Source organism: Pelobates fuscus, chromosome 10 (assembly GCF_036172605.1).
Source record: "Pelobates fuscus isolate aPelFus1 chromosome 10, aPelFus1.pri, whole genome shotgun sequence".
NCBI lineage: Eukaryota > Metazoa > Chordata > Amphibia > Anura > Pelobatidae > Pelobates > Pelobates fuscus.
Genome location: NC_086326.1, coordinates 105,453,848 through 105,472,957, shown reverse-complemented (window position 1 = coordinate 105,472,957; position 19,110 = coordinate 105,453,848). Strand labels below are relative to the sequence as shown.

Below are 19,110 nucleotides of genomic sequence, written 5' to 3'. Positions count from 1 at the left end.
CAGTGTGTCCAAAATACAATAAATGTGTTTTGTAATTAGTCTGTTTAAATAAGATACAATGTTCTTGTTCTAAATTACATTTTAGTTGGCTGAACTGTTACTAGTAAGTCACCTAACATTTCTCAGAACAGCCACACATGTGGCCGCACTCCCACTTAAACCACTAAATTTACAGTGTTGGGATATATGTTTAATATAGAATTAACTCTCTGTTTTAATTGGACAAACCATGATTAAAATGTATAAATACATAATCGCTTTGATTTAGTTATTCACAAACTATTTTTTTTTTCTAAGAATGAGCTTTTCTTATAATTATATTTAGAAGAAAAAAAAATTACTGCAGCAGCAATTTGTAAAGTTAATTTATGGGCCCAATGACAATAAAGCATCAATGTGCAGGAACAATGCTGGAAAAAAAAAAAAAAACCTTTTAAAGGCAAAACAAATAAGTTTTACTGCTGTTTATAATGGGACAACTAATCATCTGACCTTGGCCTACACCACAGTACCACATGGTTCATGTATTCGAAATTCCTTGCTTGACAGGAAAATAACTTGATACAATAACTTGACAAAGAATAGATATCTCATAACAATTATTATAAGGAGCTTTTATCTAATGTTGATTATTTTCACACAGGGCTCATGGAGACATAGACATTGGAGGAACATCTTGGTGAAGATATTAATTGGAGGAGCTGCTGGTTGTGATAGAGTGAGTGGAGGGCCTGCTGATGGTAATAAAGTGATTGGAGGAAAACTGCAGGTGGTAAACTAGCAATTGGAAAATCTGTTTGTGGTGGTATATTAGGTTAAGTAACTGCTAACCACTGAGACATCACAGACCACAATGAACGAGTCATCACTTCCAGAAAAGCCTGCCGTGGCCCTCTATTATCGAAATGCAAGTCAAACATTTTTAATGGCATTCCAGAATGAATGTAATCACATCCCTGATATAACACCTTTCTTAGGAGCATCCTATAGTTTGGCCACTGTGCTGGGCCTGCTCGGTAATGTCTCTCTGATATACGTCATTTTCCACCAAAGAAAGAAGGCTAATGTTACCCAAATCCTTATTGCCAACTTAGCATTATCTGACATGCTAGTATGTGCTTTCTGCTTACCTATTACTGCCGTTTACACCATGATGGACTATTGGGTGTTTGGTTTAGGCTTGTGCAAAATCACCAACTTTGTACAGTGTGCCTCTGTTACTGTGTCAGCTCTGCTCTTAGTACTTATTGCCTTTGAGAGACACCAGCTCATTCTTCATCCCACAGGATGGAAACCCACTATCTATCAGGCCTATACAGCTGTCCTGCTTGTCTGGATTTTGGCCTCACTTTTGACTGTGCCATTTGTCTCATCTTTTGTCTTGGATACTGTTTTGCACAAAAACACATCTCAAGTCTTGGACTATTTAAGAGACAAGCCATTATGTATGGAAAAGTGGACATCACCACAGCAAAGATTAGTTTACACAATAGCTCTACAGCTTCTTCAGTATATTGTTCCACTCAGCTTCATTTTGGGTTGCTATGTCCGTATCTCTGTACAATTACGGCGAAGGGGCGCTTTATTCAAGAAAAATGACCATCACATGAAAAGGATCAATCTCATGTTAGCCTCTATGGTTGGAGCATTTGCCCTGTGCTGGTTGCCACTCCATATATTTAACAACATTGTTGATTGGCACCATGAATTAATCTCTGTGTGTTATCACAACCTTATATTCGCTTTATGCCATTTACTTGCTATGATGTCTACATGTGTCAACCCAGTCATCTATGGTGTACTAAACAGTAATGTTAACCAGGAACTGAAGGTACTGTTTCAGAAATGCACAGGGAGACAAAGGAAGAGAGTAGAAGCATTGGATGAATTGGAAAAGCACCCTTTATCTATCATGCAGAGTGCTGCACTGCCAGGGTCCCCGAGTGGAAGTCACAACAAGACTGGGTGTTGACACTGAGGAGCACCATTTTACAGAGTCGAAGAAAGTACATGTTTGATGAATAGGAGGAAATGGAAGACAGCAATGTTCCAATTTGTTAATTATGAGTCTAATGAGAGAAATATAGGATTTCTTTGTTGCTCTACATGTCCAGGTCTCAAAAGAAGCACGGGAACAAAAAAGCACTTTCAAGGAAGAGGTATCTGTCATGCTGTTTGTAGCACGTTTTATGGTTTAGAACATTGTACTCAGAGGAAAAAGCATACTGAACATTTGCTTTTTTAGAGTGGATTTTGTTCACCACCGTTTTATTTCACTACTAACATTTCAGTTCTTGAACAAAAGAAAACAAAAAAACAAAGAAGCAAAAAATTGTAGTGGACACATGGTTCTTCAAAAATGACTTTATGCATGTGAGATAAACTGCAAGTGGACTTGAGTTACATCAATGTCCTGTCTCTTGACCAAAGAGGACCTGAAACACCGCATTAGTCCTTAATGTACCATTAACATTTTATGCTGGTGGTTCATTTTTTTTTCCAGAGATGTATGAAATAATACACCCAGATCTTTTTATGGTTCTGTAATAATACCGGGCCTAACACTTTGTTATCTCATATTATTAAAATTAAGACTTACTGCTGATTGTAGGTACAATTAGGATAGGACTCCCGAAATGATATATTTGAACAGAAGAGATTAATTTTTTTTGTAAAATATACTATCTATGCCATTGGAATAATAGATGGTAAGGCTGACTTCTAGCACACATAATATCTTAAAACTTGATGGACACATTATGTAGAAATTTTGCAGACTTTCGATTAATATCGCTATTTCATTTTGTATTACTTTTGGTAACAGCTCACTGTCAATATTCAGTACTACAATAACACCTTATTATACATGACAGTGGGTGATATTTAAATAACTATATTCTGTGTAATTCCTCAAATGTTTACTATACTTCTGTTTGAGTTTGTGCACAGTGTTTCTGTCTGTACATTTTTATGATATGAACCTGTTTTTTTATACCTGTATAAATGGTTATTCACAAATTTATTTTCATGTTCTTGTATTTAAATAATTATGTTTCAGTTTGGACAGCAAACAAGTACAGTTTTCCACTGTTATTGAAATTTGCTTTAAATAATTATATTAGAAAATTCTGCAGCCAATCTGTGTTCTTGGCAGCATGCAGTTTGTCTATTTCTCGTGTCATGTTGGCCGTTTACTAAAAATTGAGAGGTGGTTTATTGTGAAGTAACCCGCAAAATGTAGATTAGGAATAGTTTATCCTCCTTTTCCTTGTCTCTCTTTCTCTGCCATATGTCCCTTCTATTTTCCTAAATATTCCACTTCCTCCTCTATCTGATATGTTTTCAGTATCTCGTTGAAATTTCCATAAACATGTGAGAAAGATAATAGCATGGCTCTGACATCAGTAATTATGCCAAAGTACAATAACCCTGAAGAGCTCATTCCCTTCCCTACATTATTGTTGCTTACAGCTGCAGTGATTTCACTGCAACAGCGAGTTCACCCCTATGACACAGGGAGAAGTTTTGCTCCCCAAAGGAATGCTATGGCAATAACATGCTCTAAAGGTTACTGCTGTCTTTTACTGTCTCACTTACAGATAAATGGGACATATAAATCAAACAAGTCACAAAAGAAGAGGTAAGCAAAATTTTGTAAAATACTTATACACAAACATAGACAAATATAAATTCCTAAAAGGAAAACCATAAAAAAATATAGTGCAAATATTATATGTACTAAAAAAATCCAATAAACATTATTTTACTTAATGATGGCAACTCACAAAAGTAGAGTAGATAAGCGCCACTCAGACTATCAGCCCCTTGAGCGTTTGGGTCCTGTAACAGGTAAATCCAAAATAAGGCAGGGCTGTATTTGTCGCGAGGCTAGCAAGGCATTTGCCTTGGACGGCACTTTCCAGGGGGTGGCAAAAAATGCTGCCCCCAAATGCCCAGGCAAATGGCTTGTAAGCCTCATTTTAGGGGCCTTTGGGCCCCCATGGGGCAGGCAGTGAGGGAGCTTTGGTCTGTGAGCGCTCCCTGCTCAGCTCCCTCACGCCCTGCAGTAATGCCGGCAGGAGGGCACGCAAAGCAGGAAGTGAGGGAGCTAAACTCTCCCTGCTCAGATTACTCTGCGGCGCGCAAGGGAGCTGAGCAGGGAGAGCTCAGCTCCCTTACTTCCTGCTTTGCGCGTCTGCCCGTCTTCCTGCCTGCCCAGCACCCTTAACAGCCCGGCCACCAGCCAACCCAGCAGCCCCACTGGACCCCAGGTAAAAAAAAAAATCCACCCAGCTCTCCCAAAAGTGGGGAGGCTGGGTGGATTTAAATTAAAAAAATAATAATCTGTAAATGTGTGGGGGAAAATGTGTGTGTCTGTCTGTCTGTCAGTCTATGTCTGTGTGTCTGTCTGTGAGTGTGTGTCTGTCAGTCAATGTGGGTGTGTCTGTGAGTGTGTGTGCCTCTGTCAGTGGATGTGGGTATGTCTGTCAGTGTGTGTCTGTAAATTAGTGTGTTTGTCTGTCAGTGAATGTGTATGTCTGTCAGTGTGCTCTGTGAGTGAGTGTGTGTGTATGTCTGTCAGTCAAGTGATTGTGTGTGTTTGTCAGATTGTGTCAAATCAGTGAGTGTGTATGTATGTCAGTGTATTTGAGAGTATGTGCCTGTCTGTGAGTGGGTGTGTGTCTGTCAGTCAAAGTGTGTGTTAGTCTTTAAGAGGAAGAACTGTAGCTTTGATAGGCAGGGGTGAGGCAAATTTAAATTAGGGGGTGCCCGAGTTCCGTCATGCCTAGGGCAGCACAGATCCAAGATACAACAATGAAATCAGGACAAGGATGGAGATGACTGACAGCTATCCAGAGATATCAGTAATATTTATTAAATTACATAAAATGTAAAAGTATCGGCGCTGGAGTACTGTATCAATCTGAGAAGGTCTTATGTACATACTGTGAAACAGTTGTAGTTACTTTCCTGGTACAAAGCATCCAACATGTAACCTGAGCCTTCAACGTGCTTCAGTTTCAACTTCTCACCCGCTTCAGGATTCTTGACGTCACACAACGCATTTTGTCCAACCCCCAAGGGGGCTTTGTCAAGTGTGAAAGTCCATCCTCTAACATCTCTTTATAAATACACTGCTAAACTTATAGTATTATAACTCTCAAATATTGGGTCAATGTAACAGAAAAAAGAAAAAAATATATATATATATGTAACGGACCGTTTCACTTACAAGAGGATAAAACCCATTTAGGCGATAATCCCCTTTTCTAGAGACAGGCACAGCTACTGCAGAACACCAAACTCCCGATCTGGATACGAAATAACACTCCGAACTGGAACAGCTGAACAAGAAAAGCATACAATCCGCTTACACTCTTGGCAGTCAGCTTACAATCCAATTCCCCCCAAGAACGAGACGACACTTCATTTTGAGGGTTAAGCAGGAACTCTGGACTGGCTCATCCAGCCTGGCTTTTATTGAGGTTACATGCAAATAGGACACTCCCAGGGGGAGGTATAAAATCACCAATCACACATCTGGTGCAGCCCACACATTTCCTCCCCTCAGATAAACAGTTAAACCAATTATTACATACAATAAAAATACAGTTTTTACACACACACTGTAACTTTAAAACCATACATTCAATTTCAATAAAAGCATATTCAGACTCAGCATACATCAAACATAACCCCTTCCAAAAATCAGCCAAATCCCTCCAGTGGATCAAAAGTTAGCTGGAGGTCCCTTTATGACCGACCGCAAGCACAATTTCCTGCCCAAAACAGTTCCATAGATTTGGGCTGTGCGGTCGGTCAATTTCATGCCGAAAAAACGACTAAGTCCCATTTCGAACGGGACTTAGTCTCTGGAGCTGCAAGTTCCGTATGGGAGAAGGTAAGGGTCAGCGGTGTTCGGCAAAATGTGTAGCCGATTTCAGTTCCACAGAATCTTTAGCATACACCGCTGACCGCGTTCGACTGAACAAAGATGGCCACCGCCACGTGCAATTAACCGGCAGTAACCTCAACGCCTGGGAGGTAAATTGCCTGCACACTTTAGCTTCTGGGTGGTCCGCCTGTGTGGTACTTGGTTCAGTAAGCCCTATTTACTGAACCAAGTGGGGGAAAGCCAGGAACAAGTTATTTTACAGGTCTGGGGACATAGTCTTAAAGGGGCATTGTTCACCAAGTCACAATATGTCCCCAGATGGTTCTTAAAGGGCCATACACACCAATAAAAGTCCATACGTTTTCAGGGGCCATAGTCTTAAAGGGTATTGTTACCCAAAGTCTCAATATGTCCCCAGACAGTTCTTAAAGGGCCAGCAGCAGTACAATAAAATACCATTCACTGTACTTAAAGGGCCAGCAGTCGCACAATAAAATACAATATGCCCCAAATATGTCCAGGGGCCATAGTCGCAGGGCAGGAGGCTAGCAACCAGGCTTCTCCAGTTCACAGTGGCGAAGTTGGTTTCGCCACAATATAATTCACGCATTATATACAATGTAAATCTTTATTTTCCTAAATTGATGTCTACACATTTAATCTAAAAAGCAAGTTTCAATTTAGGCAATTGGTATTCATATAGAGACAAGGAAATATAATTATTTACATCAATAAATAATAGGATATCCCTTCCAATTGACTAAATAAAACATAGATCGTAAAACCAAGTAAATAAGAAATCAAATTCTAATACTGTCCAACACTAAAAACGATAACTTTCAATTCCAAAAGAACAGGGGTACATTGTCTGCAATGTTAAACGGATCTCCTACAGGGATTCATATATTTTTTAAATATTTAATATATTAAATAAAACCATCCTATGTATTGTACATAAGGAAACAATTATATAAAGCAGGGAATCAAAGCTCTACATCTCTGAACAGTGAATAATAAGAAAAAATAATTATACAAATAATGCAGATATAGTTTATAAAATACGTAGCATAATGCAGGGAAAAAAATATAAAAATATTTTTTTAGCACATACAATATTGCACTTTATTTTTTATGCTTTTCCTTTCAAAAATTTACATTTGGCTATGTGGTAATTCACAAATTTGTTTTGCGCACTTTTTCTTTTGTAATTTGTTTGATGTGTTAATTTAGGAAATTAACCTGTTTTGGTACTGCATGGGATGTGATTTATCAATCTGAAATTTGTTTAAATTAGGTTTTAGTGTATAAATATTGCTTGCACTGTTTAGAGCACTTTGTATTACATATCACATAATTTTAGTGCCATACATTGACCTTATCTTTTGATTACTTTTGGACATACTTTATGTCTGCACTGTACTTATTATTCTGACTTAATAAAGACCTGCATAGTTGTCTTGTGAGCCCGAACCTTGTTAAAACAGTAAAAACTTCCAAATGGGCACAAAGGAAGCATGATTTCTGACCACTTACTTCCCCTTCTAAAATACCCTTCAAAAACATGCTTGTGACTCTGCATATATGTGGGGGGGAAATGGGTAAGAGGCTTAAGAGATACAAAAGGGGTAAGCTGCTTAAGAGATGTTAACTGGTGTAGCGGCACCCCGGTGTAGTAGGGGTTTACGCCACTGAGAAGGTGTCCTTTTCTCCCCCAAGATGAAGTCAGCTAAAACATAACAGGTTCCCAGTAATTACGAATCCAAGTAATAGCCATCCCCTCCAAACACGAGACGAGACTCTGTGTTGAGGGTCAAAGTAGGAATAATGTTTATTCTGCAACTCGGGCTTTTATGCCGTACAACAACTCCTCCCCGTATCCGGCGGAGATAATACATTTACAGTGGGAGTCACTCCCACTGTACCGGGCAGAATATTTTACAATTATTACAGGTTTAATAACACACACAATATATAACGAAAATACAATGTGCTACGTGTATTAGGGAACGGAGATCTAAGGGAACAACATACGTGAAAATCCCCTAGATCGGTTGGGCCGTTCGCTAGATACACGTTTGCACCATTTACTCAGGAACCATATAACATAAACAAAAACTCTCTCTTGGATCCGGTGTCTCTATTTCGGTACTTTGGATCTGTCGACCAGCATGGGCGTACGTTATCGGTAAGGTTGAAATTCGTCGTGTGGAAAGTTCGTGAGTGTTCGGTCATTAGTTCATGCGGTCAAAATGGCCGCGACCCATTGTTCTTTCCACGTGGCGGTGTGTACCGTACGGATCCACAAGTACCCGAAATCCACAATAATCCAAATACAACGGCAATTCTCCGAGATGGTATCTGTCACTACAAAAGGGGTCTGTCACACGGCTCCCTCCTAGTGGTACACTCCGGCAGACCTGGCTTGATCCTTTCGGATTAACTTAGGGATGACCGGAATTCACTTGTCCGGAGAATTGTCAAGTTGTCGAGACAGCCCATCGGCGTTGCCATTTAGCTTACCGGGTCGGTAGCTGATGGTGAAATTGTACGTTTGCAGGGCCAAGCTCCATCTTAGCAATCGGCCATTGTCTCCTGCGACCCGGTTAAGCCATACCAATGGATTGTGGTCGGTTACCAAGGAAAATTCTTGTCCATACAGATAAGGAGTTAGTTTTTTCAATGCCCATACCAGGGCCAGGCACTCTTTCTCTACGGCCGCATAACTCACTTCCCTTGGTAACAACTTTCGGCTGAGGTATGCGACCGGATGCTCCTTCCCATCTTCCCCGATTTGGCTCAGCACAGCCCCCAGTCCATACATGGAAGCGTCTGTATGTACAAGGAAACGTTTGTTAGGTACTGGGGCAGCCAAGACAGGAGCATTAACAAGAGCATGTTTGAGAGATTAGAATGCGGCTTCGCAAGCGGGAGACCACAGGACCTGTCTAGGTAAATTCTTCTTGGTCAAGTCAGTCAAGGGCTTGGCTACCGTACTATAATCAGGGACAAAACGCCTATAATACCCGGCGGTCCCTAAGAAGGCCAATACTTGGGTCTTGGTATTAGGTGTGGGCCAGTTCGCTACTGCTTCAACCTTGGCAGGCTCCGGCCTCTGGTTTCCACACCCTACTCGGTGACCCAGGTATTGGACCTCGGCCATTCCTAAATGGCACTTCTCGGGTTTTAGTGTCAGGCCGGCGGCCCGAATCTTATCTAGTACTACTCCTATGTGGACTAAATGTTCTTCCCAAGACTCACTGTAGATCGCAATGTCATCCAGGTATGCACACGCAAACTCCTGGAATCCATCGAGGAGCCGATCCACCATTCGCTGGAACGTAGCCGGGGCATTTTTCATCCCGAATGGCATGACCTTAAATTGGTATAGGCCAAACGGGGTGACAAATGCCGACTTGGGGACGGCATCCTCGGCCAGGGGAATCTGCCAATAACCCTTGCAGAGGTCTATGGTAGAGAGATAGTTACCCCTGGCTATGCGATCTAATAATTCGTCTACCCGGGGCATGGGGTAAGCGTCAGTGGTAGTCTTTTCATTCAGTCGTCGGTAGTCGACGCAGAACCGAGTGGTTCCGTCTTTCTTGGGGACTAGGACTACGGGAGAGGCCCAGGGACTGTCTGATGGCTCAATGACCCCCAGCTGGGTCATTTCCCGTATTTCCTTTAGCATCCCGTCCCGGACGGCTTCCGAAATACGGTAAGGGAGTTGTCGGAGGGGGGCCTGCCCTGGGGGTCTCTACCTTGTGTATGGCCAGGGTGGTGTATCCTGGCTCCTGGGAGAAGGTACTCTGTTTCTCCCATAGGAGCTGTCTAGCTTGCTCCAGCTCAGTAGGGTTCAGTCTCTCTCCCAGCTTCACTAGGCTAACTGGGTCGGGGTGAGTCTCCCTTTCTAGCAGGTCAGGTAGGGGTAAGTTTTCGGGGTCATCAGTAGCTGGGGCACAAACAGCGTGAATATCTTCCTGCCGTTCTTGGTACTCCTTCAACATGTTCACATGAAAGGATCGTTGGATCCTTTCATCTGCACAGCTGGCAATAAGGTAGGTGGTATCACAGAGTTGGGTTAAAACCTTGTAAGGACCCTGCCACGCAGCTTGCAGTTTGTTGTCCTTCACCGGTTTTAGCACCAATACCTTCTGCCCTATTTGGAATAGTCGTTGCCGGGCACCCCTATCGTACCATCGTTTCTGTCGCCCCTGGGCCGCCTGGAGATTCTCCCTTACCAATAGGGAGAGTTGCTCCATGCGGTCCCGGAGTTCCAGGACATATGGCACAATAGGCGTCCCTGCCTGTTCGGTCTCCCCTTCCCAGTGGTCCCGAATGAGATCGAGGGGTCCTCGCACCCTCCTCCCATACAATAACTCAAAGGGAGAAAAACCCGTAGATTCTTGGGGGACCTCCCTATATGCAAATAACAGGTGGGGTAAGAATCTTTCCCAGTCTCTGCAACCGTCCGTAAAGGTCCTCAACATTTGTTTGAGAGTCCCATTAAAGCGCTCACAGAGACCGTTAGTTTGGGGGTGGTACGGGGAACTGAGCAGGGGTTTAATGTGGCACACTTTCCATAACTGCTGTGTGAGTACGGCAGTGAACTGGGTTCCCTGGTCGGATAGGATTTCTTTAGGGAACCCCACCCGAGTGAATACCTTAACCAAGGCATCGGCTACTGTCTCAGCTTTAATATTTGACAGGGGTACTGCCTCGGGGTACCGGGTCCCATAGTCCACCACAGTAAGAATGTACTTCTTACCGGATGGGCTAGGTCGCGCTAGGGGGCCTACAATGTCGACGGCGACCCTATAGAAAGGTTCCCCAATGATCGGCATCGACATTAATTTGGCCTTTGGGCGATCCCCCCTCTTACCCACCCGTTGGCAAGTGTCACAGGTTCTGCAGTATTGTCGCACGTCCCGGTTAAACCCTGGCCAGAAGAAATTCTGGGTAATCCTATGGCCCGTGCGACGTACTCCTAAATGGCCAGCTAAGGGTATATCGTGAGCGATCCTCATGATCTCTTGTCTGTATTTTTTCGGTAGCACTAGTTGCTTCTGCGGGCCGGGGTTTTTACCTGTTGCGGGCTCCTGGGGGATCCTATACAGTCTATCCCCCACCCACTCGTAGCTTTCCCCATCCGTCCCTAGTTCCTTTTTGTCAGCCTTATCCCTATACTTTCGTAGAGTGACGTCTTCCCGCGTCTCCCTCCCAAACGTCTCAGGGGTATCCCAGTCTAAGGGGGTCTGTCCTAAGGTCACAGTCGGAGGGTTAGATCTTACCTGGGTCTCCACGACCGGCGGGCCGATTCCAATGGCACGAGCCTGAGCCCGGGTGGTGACAGGGCAGGCTCCAGCAGGGCCTTGGGGAGCGAAAGCGGACAACAGCGGGGCTAAATCATTTCCCAAGAGTACTTCCGCTGGTAGCCCTTTCATCAGGCCCACATTCACTTGGCCAGCTCCCACCCCCCAATCCAAATGCACTCGGGCTGTGGGGAGGCGATGCACCGCACCCCCGGCCACTCTAACGGCCACCGTTTGTCCAGTATGTTCTTTTTCTGGGACCAGGTCGTGTTGGATCAATGTTAGGGTGGCCCCAGTGTCTCGTAATCCACTGACAACTTGTCCATTTACTCGGACTGTTTGTCGGGGATGTTGACGGTTGTCTACGGCAGCCGCATATAGGGGGTTGGCCTCGTGCAGAATTTCCCATTGCTCTTCCCCCAGGGGCTGGGCTTCAATGCAATGGGCCCCTGAGGTAAAGGGCCGGGTGTTCCCTTCAGCGGGCTTCCTCCAAGAAGCTTGTCGAGCTGGATCTAGTGGGCATTTGTCTCTCAGGTGGCCCACCTGTTGGCACCTATGGCACCGCCGGCGGTCCGGGACACTGGACTGGGCGAAGCGGGAGGAAGTGTTGTAGCTAGGTTGAGTAGCGGGGGTGGTTGGAGTAGGGCCGACGGGGCGGCTTTCTACTCGGGGAGCTGTCTTTTGGACCGAGGGGTCGGGTTTGCGGGCGTCTGCGTACTCGTCGGCCAACCGGGCGGCTTCGGGTAGGGTAAGGGGTCTCCTATCCCAAATCCACTCTCTGAGCTCCTTGTCCACCTTTTCAAAAAAATGCTCCAACAAAAACAATTGTAATACCTCCTCCGCGGTGGTAGCTTGGCACCCATCCATCCAGTGGCCAGCCGTGCGTTGTAATCGGCAGGCCCATTCGGTGTAGGAGTCACTGGTTTGCTTTCGGGATTCCCGGAAGCGTCTCCGATATGCTTCGGGGGTTACCGCATATCGGGACAATAGAGCTTCCTTGACCAATCGATAATTTCCCACCTCATGGTCCGGGATCGCCCGGAAAGCATCACTGGCTCGTCCGGATAATTTGCCAGACAAAATTTTGACCCACTCCTCGGAGGGTACTTTATGCAAGGCACATTGACGCTCAAAGTCCGCTAAGTATTGGTCAATCTCCCCCTCTGTTTCCACAAAATTTTTAAAAGCGGCAAAGTGTACTTTCCTCTTTTCCTCGGGAGTTTGAAAAGTCCCAGCAATTGGACTGGCGCTGGTGGAAGTCTGGCGCCGGTTGGCATCGACCGCCGCAATTACTTGGGTCACGATCCTAGGTGAGGGGTTTGGTCCGTAGTGAGCCAGCCTTACCCTCACCTCGTGGTCGAATCGTTCGTCTTCCGGGGTTCGGACCAATGCGATCTCCGGTTCTGGGTTTGGTTCGACACCCAGTTCGCCATTCTGTTCAGCTAAGTCCAATGCGACCAACTCCGCCAAAATGTCTATTTTCTTTTTGTTGCTAGCCGAACGACCACGGCTCTCCAACAAGTCTTTTAGGGTAGATCGTTTCAACCTTCCGTAGTAGGCCTCCATCCTGTTTGCTCTCGGTAGCTGTCCCTCTGGGGTGAAAGAACGATCCCGCCGCTGCCACCAATTGTAGCGGCACCCCGGTGTAGTAGGGGTTTACGCCGCTGAGAAGGTGTCCTTTTCTCCCCCAAGATGAAGTCAGCTAAAACATAACAGGTTCCCAGTAATTACGAATCCAAGTAATAGCCAACCCCTCCAAGCACGAGACGAGACTCTGTGTTGAGGGTCAAAGTAGGAATAATGTTTATTCTGCAACTCGGGCTTTTATGCCGTACAACAACTCCTCCCCGTATCCGGCGGAGATAATACATTTACAGTGGGAGTCACTCCCACTGTACCGGGCAGAATATTTTACAATTATTACAGGTTTAATAACACACACAATATAACGAAAATACAATGTGCTACGTGTATTAGGGAACGGAGATCTAAGGGAACAACATACGTGAAAATCCCCTAGATCGGTTGGGCCGTTCGCTAGATACACGTTTGCACCATTTACTCAGGAACCATATAACATAAACAAAAACTCTCTCTTGGATCCGGTGTCTCTATTTCGGTACTTTGGATCTGTCGACCAGCATGGGCGTACGTTATCGGTAAGGTTGAAATTCGTCGTGTGGAAAGTTCGTGAGTGTTCGGTCATTAGTTCATGCGGTCAAAATGGCCGCGACCCCTTGTTCTTTCCACGTGGCGGTGTGTACCGTACGGATCCACAAGTACCCGAAATCCACAATAATCCAAATACAACGGCAATTCTCCGAGATGGTATCTGTCACTACAAAAGGGGTCTGTCACAACTGGATTAGCCATATTAGTCCAGGAGATAATATGCCAAAATACCAGAGTATTGCAATATGCAGTGATACCTTTTTTTACTGGACTAACATAATATTTCAAAGACAAGCTTTCAAGAGTTTTCCTCTCTTCTTCAGGTCTGAAGCAATATTGAGCAATCTGATAGAGTTTAACACTTAAAACAACTGATGTTAGAGAAAGGGAGGGAGGGGCGGTGAGTGGGGTGTCACATATATGGGTTAACAAGAGTTATGAGACTCACAAGATGTAAGGGGTGTGGGCGATAAGTGTTGAGATACACACAAGGTGGAAAGAGGTATTAGGCGAAACACATAAGATCAGGAGATTCACACAAAGTGATTTTGGGGGTGAGGAGCGACATAGAAAAGTTAACAATTTCCAGGGCGCGGGGGGTTACCAACATACATGTCTGGGGGGGACGGGGGGTATGCCAACATACATGTCAGTCCAGGTACCAAGTGATCTTGGTACACCTATTCCCATCTGAATAGAATAAATGATGAATCAACTCAAAATCACCTGGATACTTTTTTGGACATGGGATCCAGACTAAGGAGATGATATGTCATTGGTCAGTAACTCCGGCCAGGGACACAGGCCCAATTGAAGTATAGAGTGCTTGGTCCTAACAGGGATCCAACACTTCTCTTCCTGAAGCATCCCCCATGCCTGGGTGCATGCCTTGATGCAAGGAGGCCACCACACCTGGGCTGTGAGACCTTTAGAAACCTTGCAATAAAGTGACCAGAGACTCAATTGGCACAGAATCTGCCAGCACAGGAACAGGGTACACATTGGGATTAGGAAACAAGAATCATTCTATGTGTTTTTACCTGGTATATACATTACCATAAAAAATGGGACTTCTAGGCTGCCTTAGGCATTGTCTTACCAGCTCTCAACATCCTGAAGTCCAGGTAAGGTCCACAACAAAGTAACCATATAGGCTAGTACCATGGCTACCAACTGTGGCAGCACTCATGTTTCTTCTCATGTGTTTGGAGGGAGGCCTGTACTGGAAATTTGTATCTGTTATGGTCTCTGGAATATTATATACATTTTTTTTTTTTTTTTATTCTTTATTTTGTTTGTGCAAAGGTGAAACATGTGGTTTGGCACTGCCACAACAGCAGGTGCAACCCGGTGATATACATAAGATAACATATGGCAATAGAGATTTACATTGCACATTTTTTAAAGGTAAATTAGCAAACAGGTTTATGTCTAAATCGTTAGTAAATGAGAGATATGCATATATATTAATACAAGCTAGGCGCAAGCTGGGTGACTATATTTGTCATAAGGAATTAATTTGCCGATTAGTAACAGTAGCTTATAGATAGTGATTATGTAGTGTCATCGCTTAATCATCAAGATGTTTTCTGAATATTATATACATTTGTTAAAGAGACACCCAAAGACATTTTTATCTCCCACCCTTCTCCACAATCCTTATTTTTTATGCCTGTGTACCTATTCCCATAAGGAAAACGCATACTTTTTACTTAGTTCACAATGCACTGCTAATATTTTTATCCATGACTTTTTTTTCACTGCTTTGTTTTCAGTCAGGTAAATTTAGTTTTTATTAAAAATCATTGCAGTTCTACGTGGCAGGCATAGGATGTCTACTGGACACCAGGAAAATCAGCAAAGTTCCATTATGTCATAAACACGGTTGGGTTAATCAGGAACTAATGAGACCATCTGATTGAAATAGCTGCGTTTTACTCAGCTATTTCGTTGGAAGCGCCTTAGTGACTATCCGAGTGAAGAGACTGGCAATGTTTTCAATTACAGGGTCAAAGCTAGAAGGACATGGCACCCAGCCCATGGCTACAAATTGGTACAACTAAAAAGACAAAGGTACAATACATCTAAGAGACAATACAAAATTTGACAAACAAATACAGGAAGACTTGAGGGCCTATTTTGGTGGGAACTTATTATTTAGATCAAGGGTAGGCAACCCACAAGTTATAGACTACATCTCCCATAATGCTTTTACAGCCACAATTCCGACAAAGAATCAGGGTTGATGTACTCCACAACATCTGGAGTGCTGAAGGTTGCCTATCCCTGATCTAGATGGATAGGGGGAGAAACAGGAGCCGTAGACTGCAAAGGTGAGAGTGAGGTTAACACAGAGTGAGATGAGGGTATTGATTGGGTAAATTGAATGCATAAACCTATAATAAGTTCTTTGTCAGTAGAGTAAGAAACAGACATATTGGGGTTTATTCACTGAATATTGTGAAGAATTGACAAGGGAGTTGCACATTTTAGGTCAAATTAGCGAGCTTAAAACAATTATTTGTCCCTGTTAGCCAATATATGTCAAGATATGCAGTTCTCTCGTTAATTATAAAACACATTGTTTTCATTTGGATTTTAAATTGTGTGCTGTATTGCAAAACGTACAAAATGCCAAGCTCTGTTTATGTAGTAGTTTAACTTTCTAAATATAACTTAATGAAAGTATTTATTTCTAGGGTCTAGATCCTGGGAACAGTCTCATTGGATTAAGCCTGACTTGTCCCAGCAATTTTCATGTTTCCATCCTGCCAAAGGAAGCTTATGGCATTCCAAATGGAATCAATTATATACAACTGTGAGTCATACAATGCATACTGTCAACATTGTTTGTTTATGAGACCCTCCTGATGGCAGATGTGCTGCTGTGTGGGAATCATAAATATATACAATAACGGACAATCAGCCAGGGATTGTTAAAAATATATATGTGACAAGATTAAGATGTATGATCTTTCAGATTGTCACTTTGACCACTAAGAAAAGAATATAAACCTTGAAGGAATTTGATAATGTAAAGGCAAATTCACAAAAATAAAGAACCATATGATTCAAGAAGAGTGAGGTGAGGTAAGAATGAAACAACATCAGTGATGGATATATTCAGGGAAGGACAATGAAGCAGGCTTGGAGAATGCAGGCCACAGCTAGAGAATTGGTCAGTACATAGAAATGCACATGTTGCACTGGCCACTGACAATAGGACTAACCTTAGGGTAACGCCGGATACTTAATGACTTCGGGTAGTCTTGAGGGGTAGATGGGTCCAAATCTCATGTGACTGCCTAAGTTCAGGATTACAGTGTTAAAAGATATTTGTTAAAAATAAATAACTAAATAAATACATATATTTTCTGATTATTATTGTGTATCATTCCCCAGTTGTATTTTTGTTAATATAATATTGTAAAATTTTTATGTGTTATTATTGTTCATTATATTGTTAAAAAAAATTAAAATTCCTCAAAAAAAATATTTGAACAATTATATTTGCTCACCACATTATGTATTTGATTAGTAAACTATAAACTTTACATGGCAGGTGCCTGTAGGCACAGGATTTTGTAGCCCCCCTCCCCTTTAGTCAAAAATAGCAAATAAGTGTTTTTAATTAATTTATTAACTGGACATTGCAGGCATAAGAATATCCATATCATATATATTGATATTTGACAACTGCATTTTTATTAAGTGTAGTGAGTGTATGCAGTTGTGTAAATACAAACAGGGTTAACCCCTTAAGGACTGAGCCAAATGTACAAGTTGTGAACAAAACAAAACGTAAACAAAACCTGGCATTTGCGCTATATGTCTGTCCAACCGTAATTCACCTCTTTCATATTAAATGCACCCCCCTTATTATATATCATTTTATTCAGGGGAAACAGGGCTTTCATTTAATATCAAATATTTAGCTATGAAACATAATTTAATATGAAAAAAATGGGAGAAAATAAGAAATTTTTATTTTTTTAGTTCTACATGATGTTTTAACTGTCAATGTCATAATACTGTTTGCTTTTACTGCAATAAAATACACATATTTGTATTCAGCAAAGTCTCACGTGTAAAACAGTACCCCCTATGTACAGGTTTTATGGTGTTTTGGGAAGTTACAGGGTCAAATATAGCACGTTACATTTGAAATTGAAATTCGCCAGATTGGTTACGTTGCCTTTGAGACTGTATAGTAGCCCAGGAATTAAATTTACACCCATAATGGCATACCATTTGCAATAGTTGACAACCCAAGGTATTGCAAATGGGGTATGTCCAGTCTTTTTAGTAGCCATTTGGTCACAAACACTGGCCAAAGTTAGTGTTAGTATTTGTTTGTGTGTGAAAAATGCAAAAAACGCCAATTTTGGCCAGTGTTTGTGACTAAGTGGCTACTAAAAAAGACTGGACATACCCCATTTGCAATACCTTGGGTTGTCTACTATTGCAAATGGTATGCCATCATAGGGGTGATTCATTCTTGGGCTACCATAGGGTCACAAAGGCAACGTAAGCAATCTGGCGAATTTTAATGTGAAAAAAATGAAACACAAGCCTTATATTTGATGCTGTAACTTTTGAAAACACCATAAAACCTGTACATGAGGGGTACTGTTGTACTTGGGAGACTTAGCTGAACACAAATATTTGTGTTTCAAAACAGTAAAAAGTATTGCAGCAATAGAATCGTCCGTGTAAGTGCTGTTTGTGCGTAACAAATGCAAAAAACTTCACTTTTACTGGCGATATCATCGTTGTAATACATTTTACTGTTTTGAAACACTAATATTTGTGTTCAGCGAAGTCTCCCGAGTAAAACAGTACCCCCCATGTACAGGTTTTATGGTGTCTTGGAAAGTTATAGGGTTAAATATAGTGCTAGCAAATTAAATTCCCTATACTTTCGGCATGGGTTGTCAGGCAGGTCCCGCTAATTGTAATTAATTAGGATACCTAATTATGTAAAAATATTACATAAATATATGTGTAGAATTAATATATGTATATATATATATATACATATGTGTATATATATATATAATTTTTTTTAAATATTTTTATTTATATATAGGTATATATAGTGATATATACGTATATATTTATGTATATAGATATATATATATTATTTCGTTCTACATGTATTTTGATATAAATATATATATATTAATATCACAATACAGTTAGAACGAAATAACACACATCTATATATTTTTTAATTATTTATTTTTTATTTTTTTATTTTATTTTTTTACGTATTTACATATTTTTTATATTATATATAAATATATATAACAATAATTATATATATATTTAATCAGTATCAGTCTACGTGTAATTTGATATTAATATATATATATAATTATATATATATTAATAGTAAAATACACCTAGACAGTGTATGTGTGTGTATGTGTATGTGTATATATATACTTAGATCAAAAAAATAATAATTATATACTTAGATCATATATATAAAATATATATATGATCTAAGTATATAATTATTATTTTTTACACTTATTTAACTTTTTTTTTTATTTGATTTCAGCCAGCAGGGGGACTACCTGTCATTACAGGCAGTCCCCCTGCTGGCAATGCAGCAGGCAGCTATCCCAGCCATGTGATTGTGAGCTCGCAAGGACCTCACTCTCACATGGCCGGGGGGGCTGCTGGAGGGTGGACGTGCCGCGGGGGGGCTCCCTGGGAATCCCCCCA

General features: G+C 41.9%; 1 protein-coding gene across 1 annotated transcript; it reads left to right on the top strand.

The window, feature by feature from the left end:
• The first annotated feature begins 720 nt into the window (after window positions 1–720).
• On the top strand, window positions 721–2,611 carry LOC134575015 (neuropeptide Y receptor type 4-2-like). Its single transcript, XM_063434148.1, has one exon. The coding sequence runs from the start codon at window positions 854–856 to the stop codon at window positions 1,970–1,972; it is 1,119 nt and encodes a 372-aa protein (XP_063290218.1). The 5' UTR covers window positions 721–853; the 3' UTR covers window positions 1,973–2,611.
• Window positions 2,612–19,110: the final 16,499 nt, after the last annotated feature.

Excerpts from the sequence above, each read along its gene's own strand:
- LOC134575015 (XM_063434148.1), top strand. The coding sequence starts at position 854 with ATGAACGAGTCATCACTTCCAGAAAAGCCTGCCGTGGCCCTCTATTAT.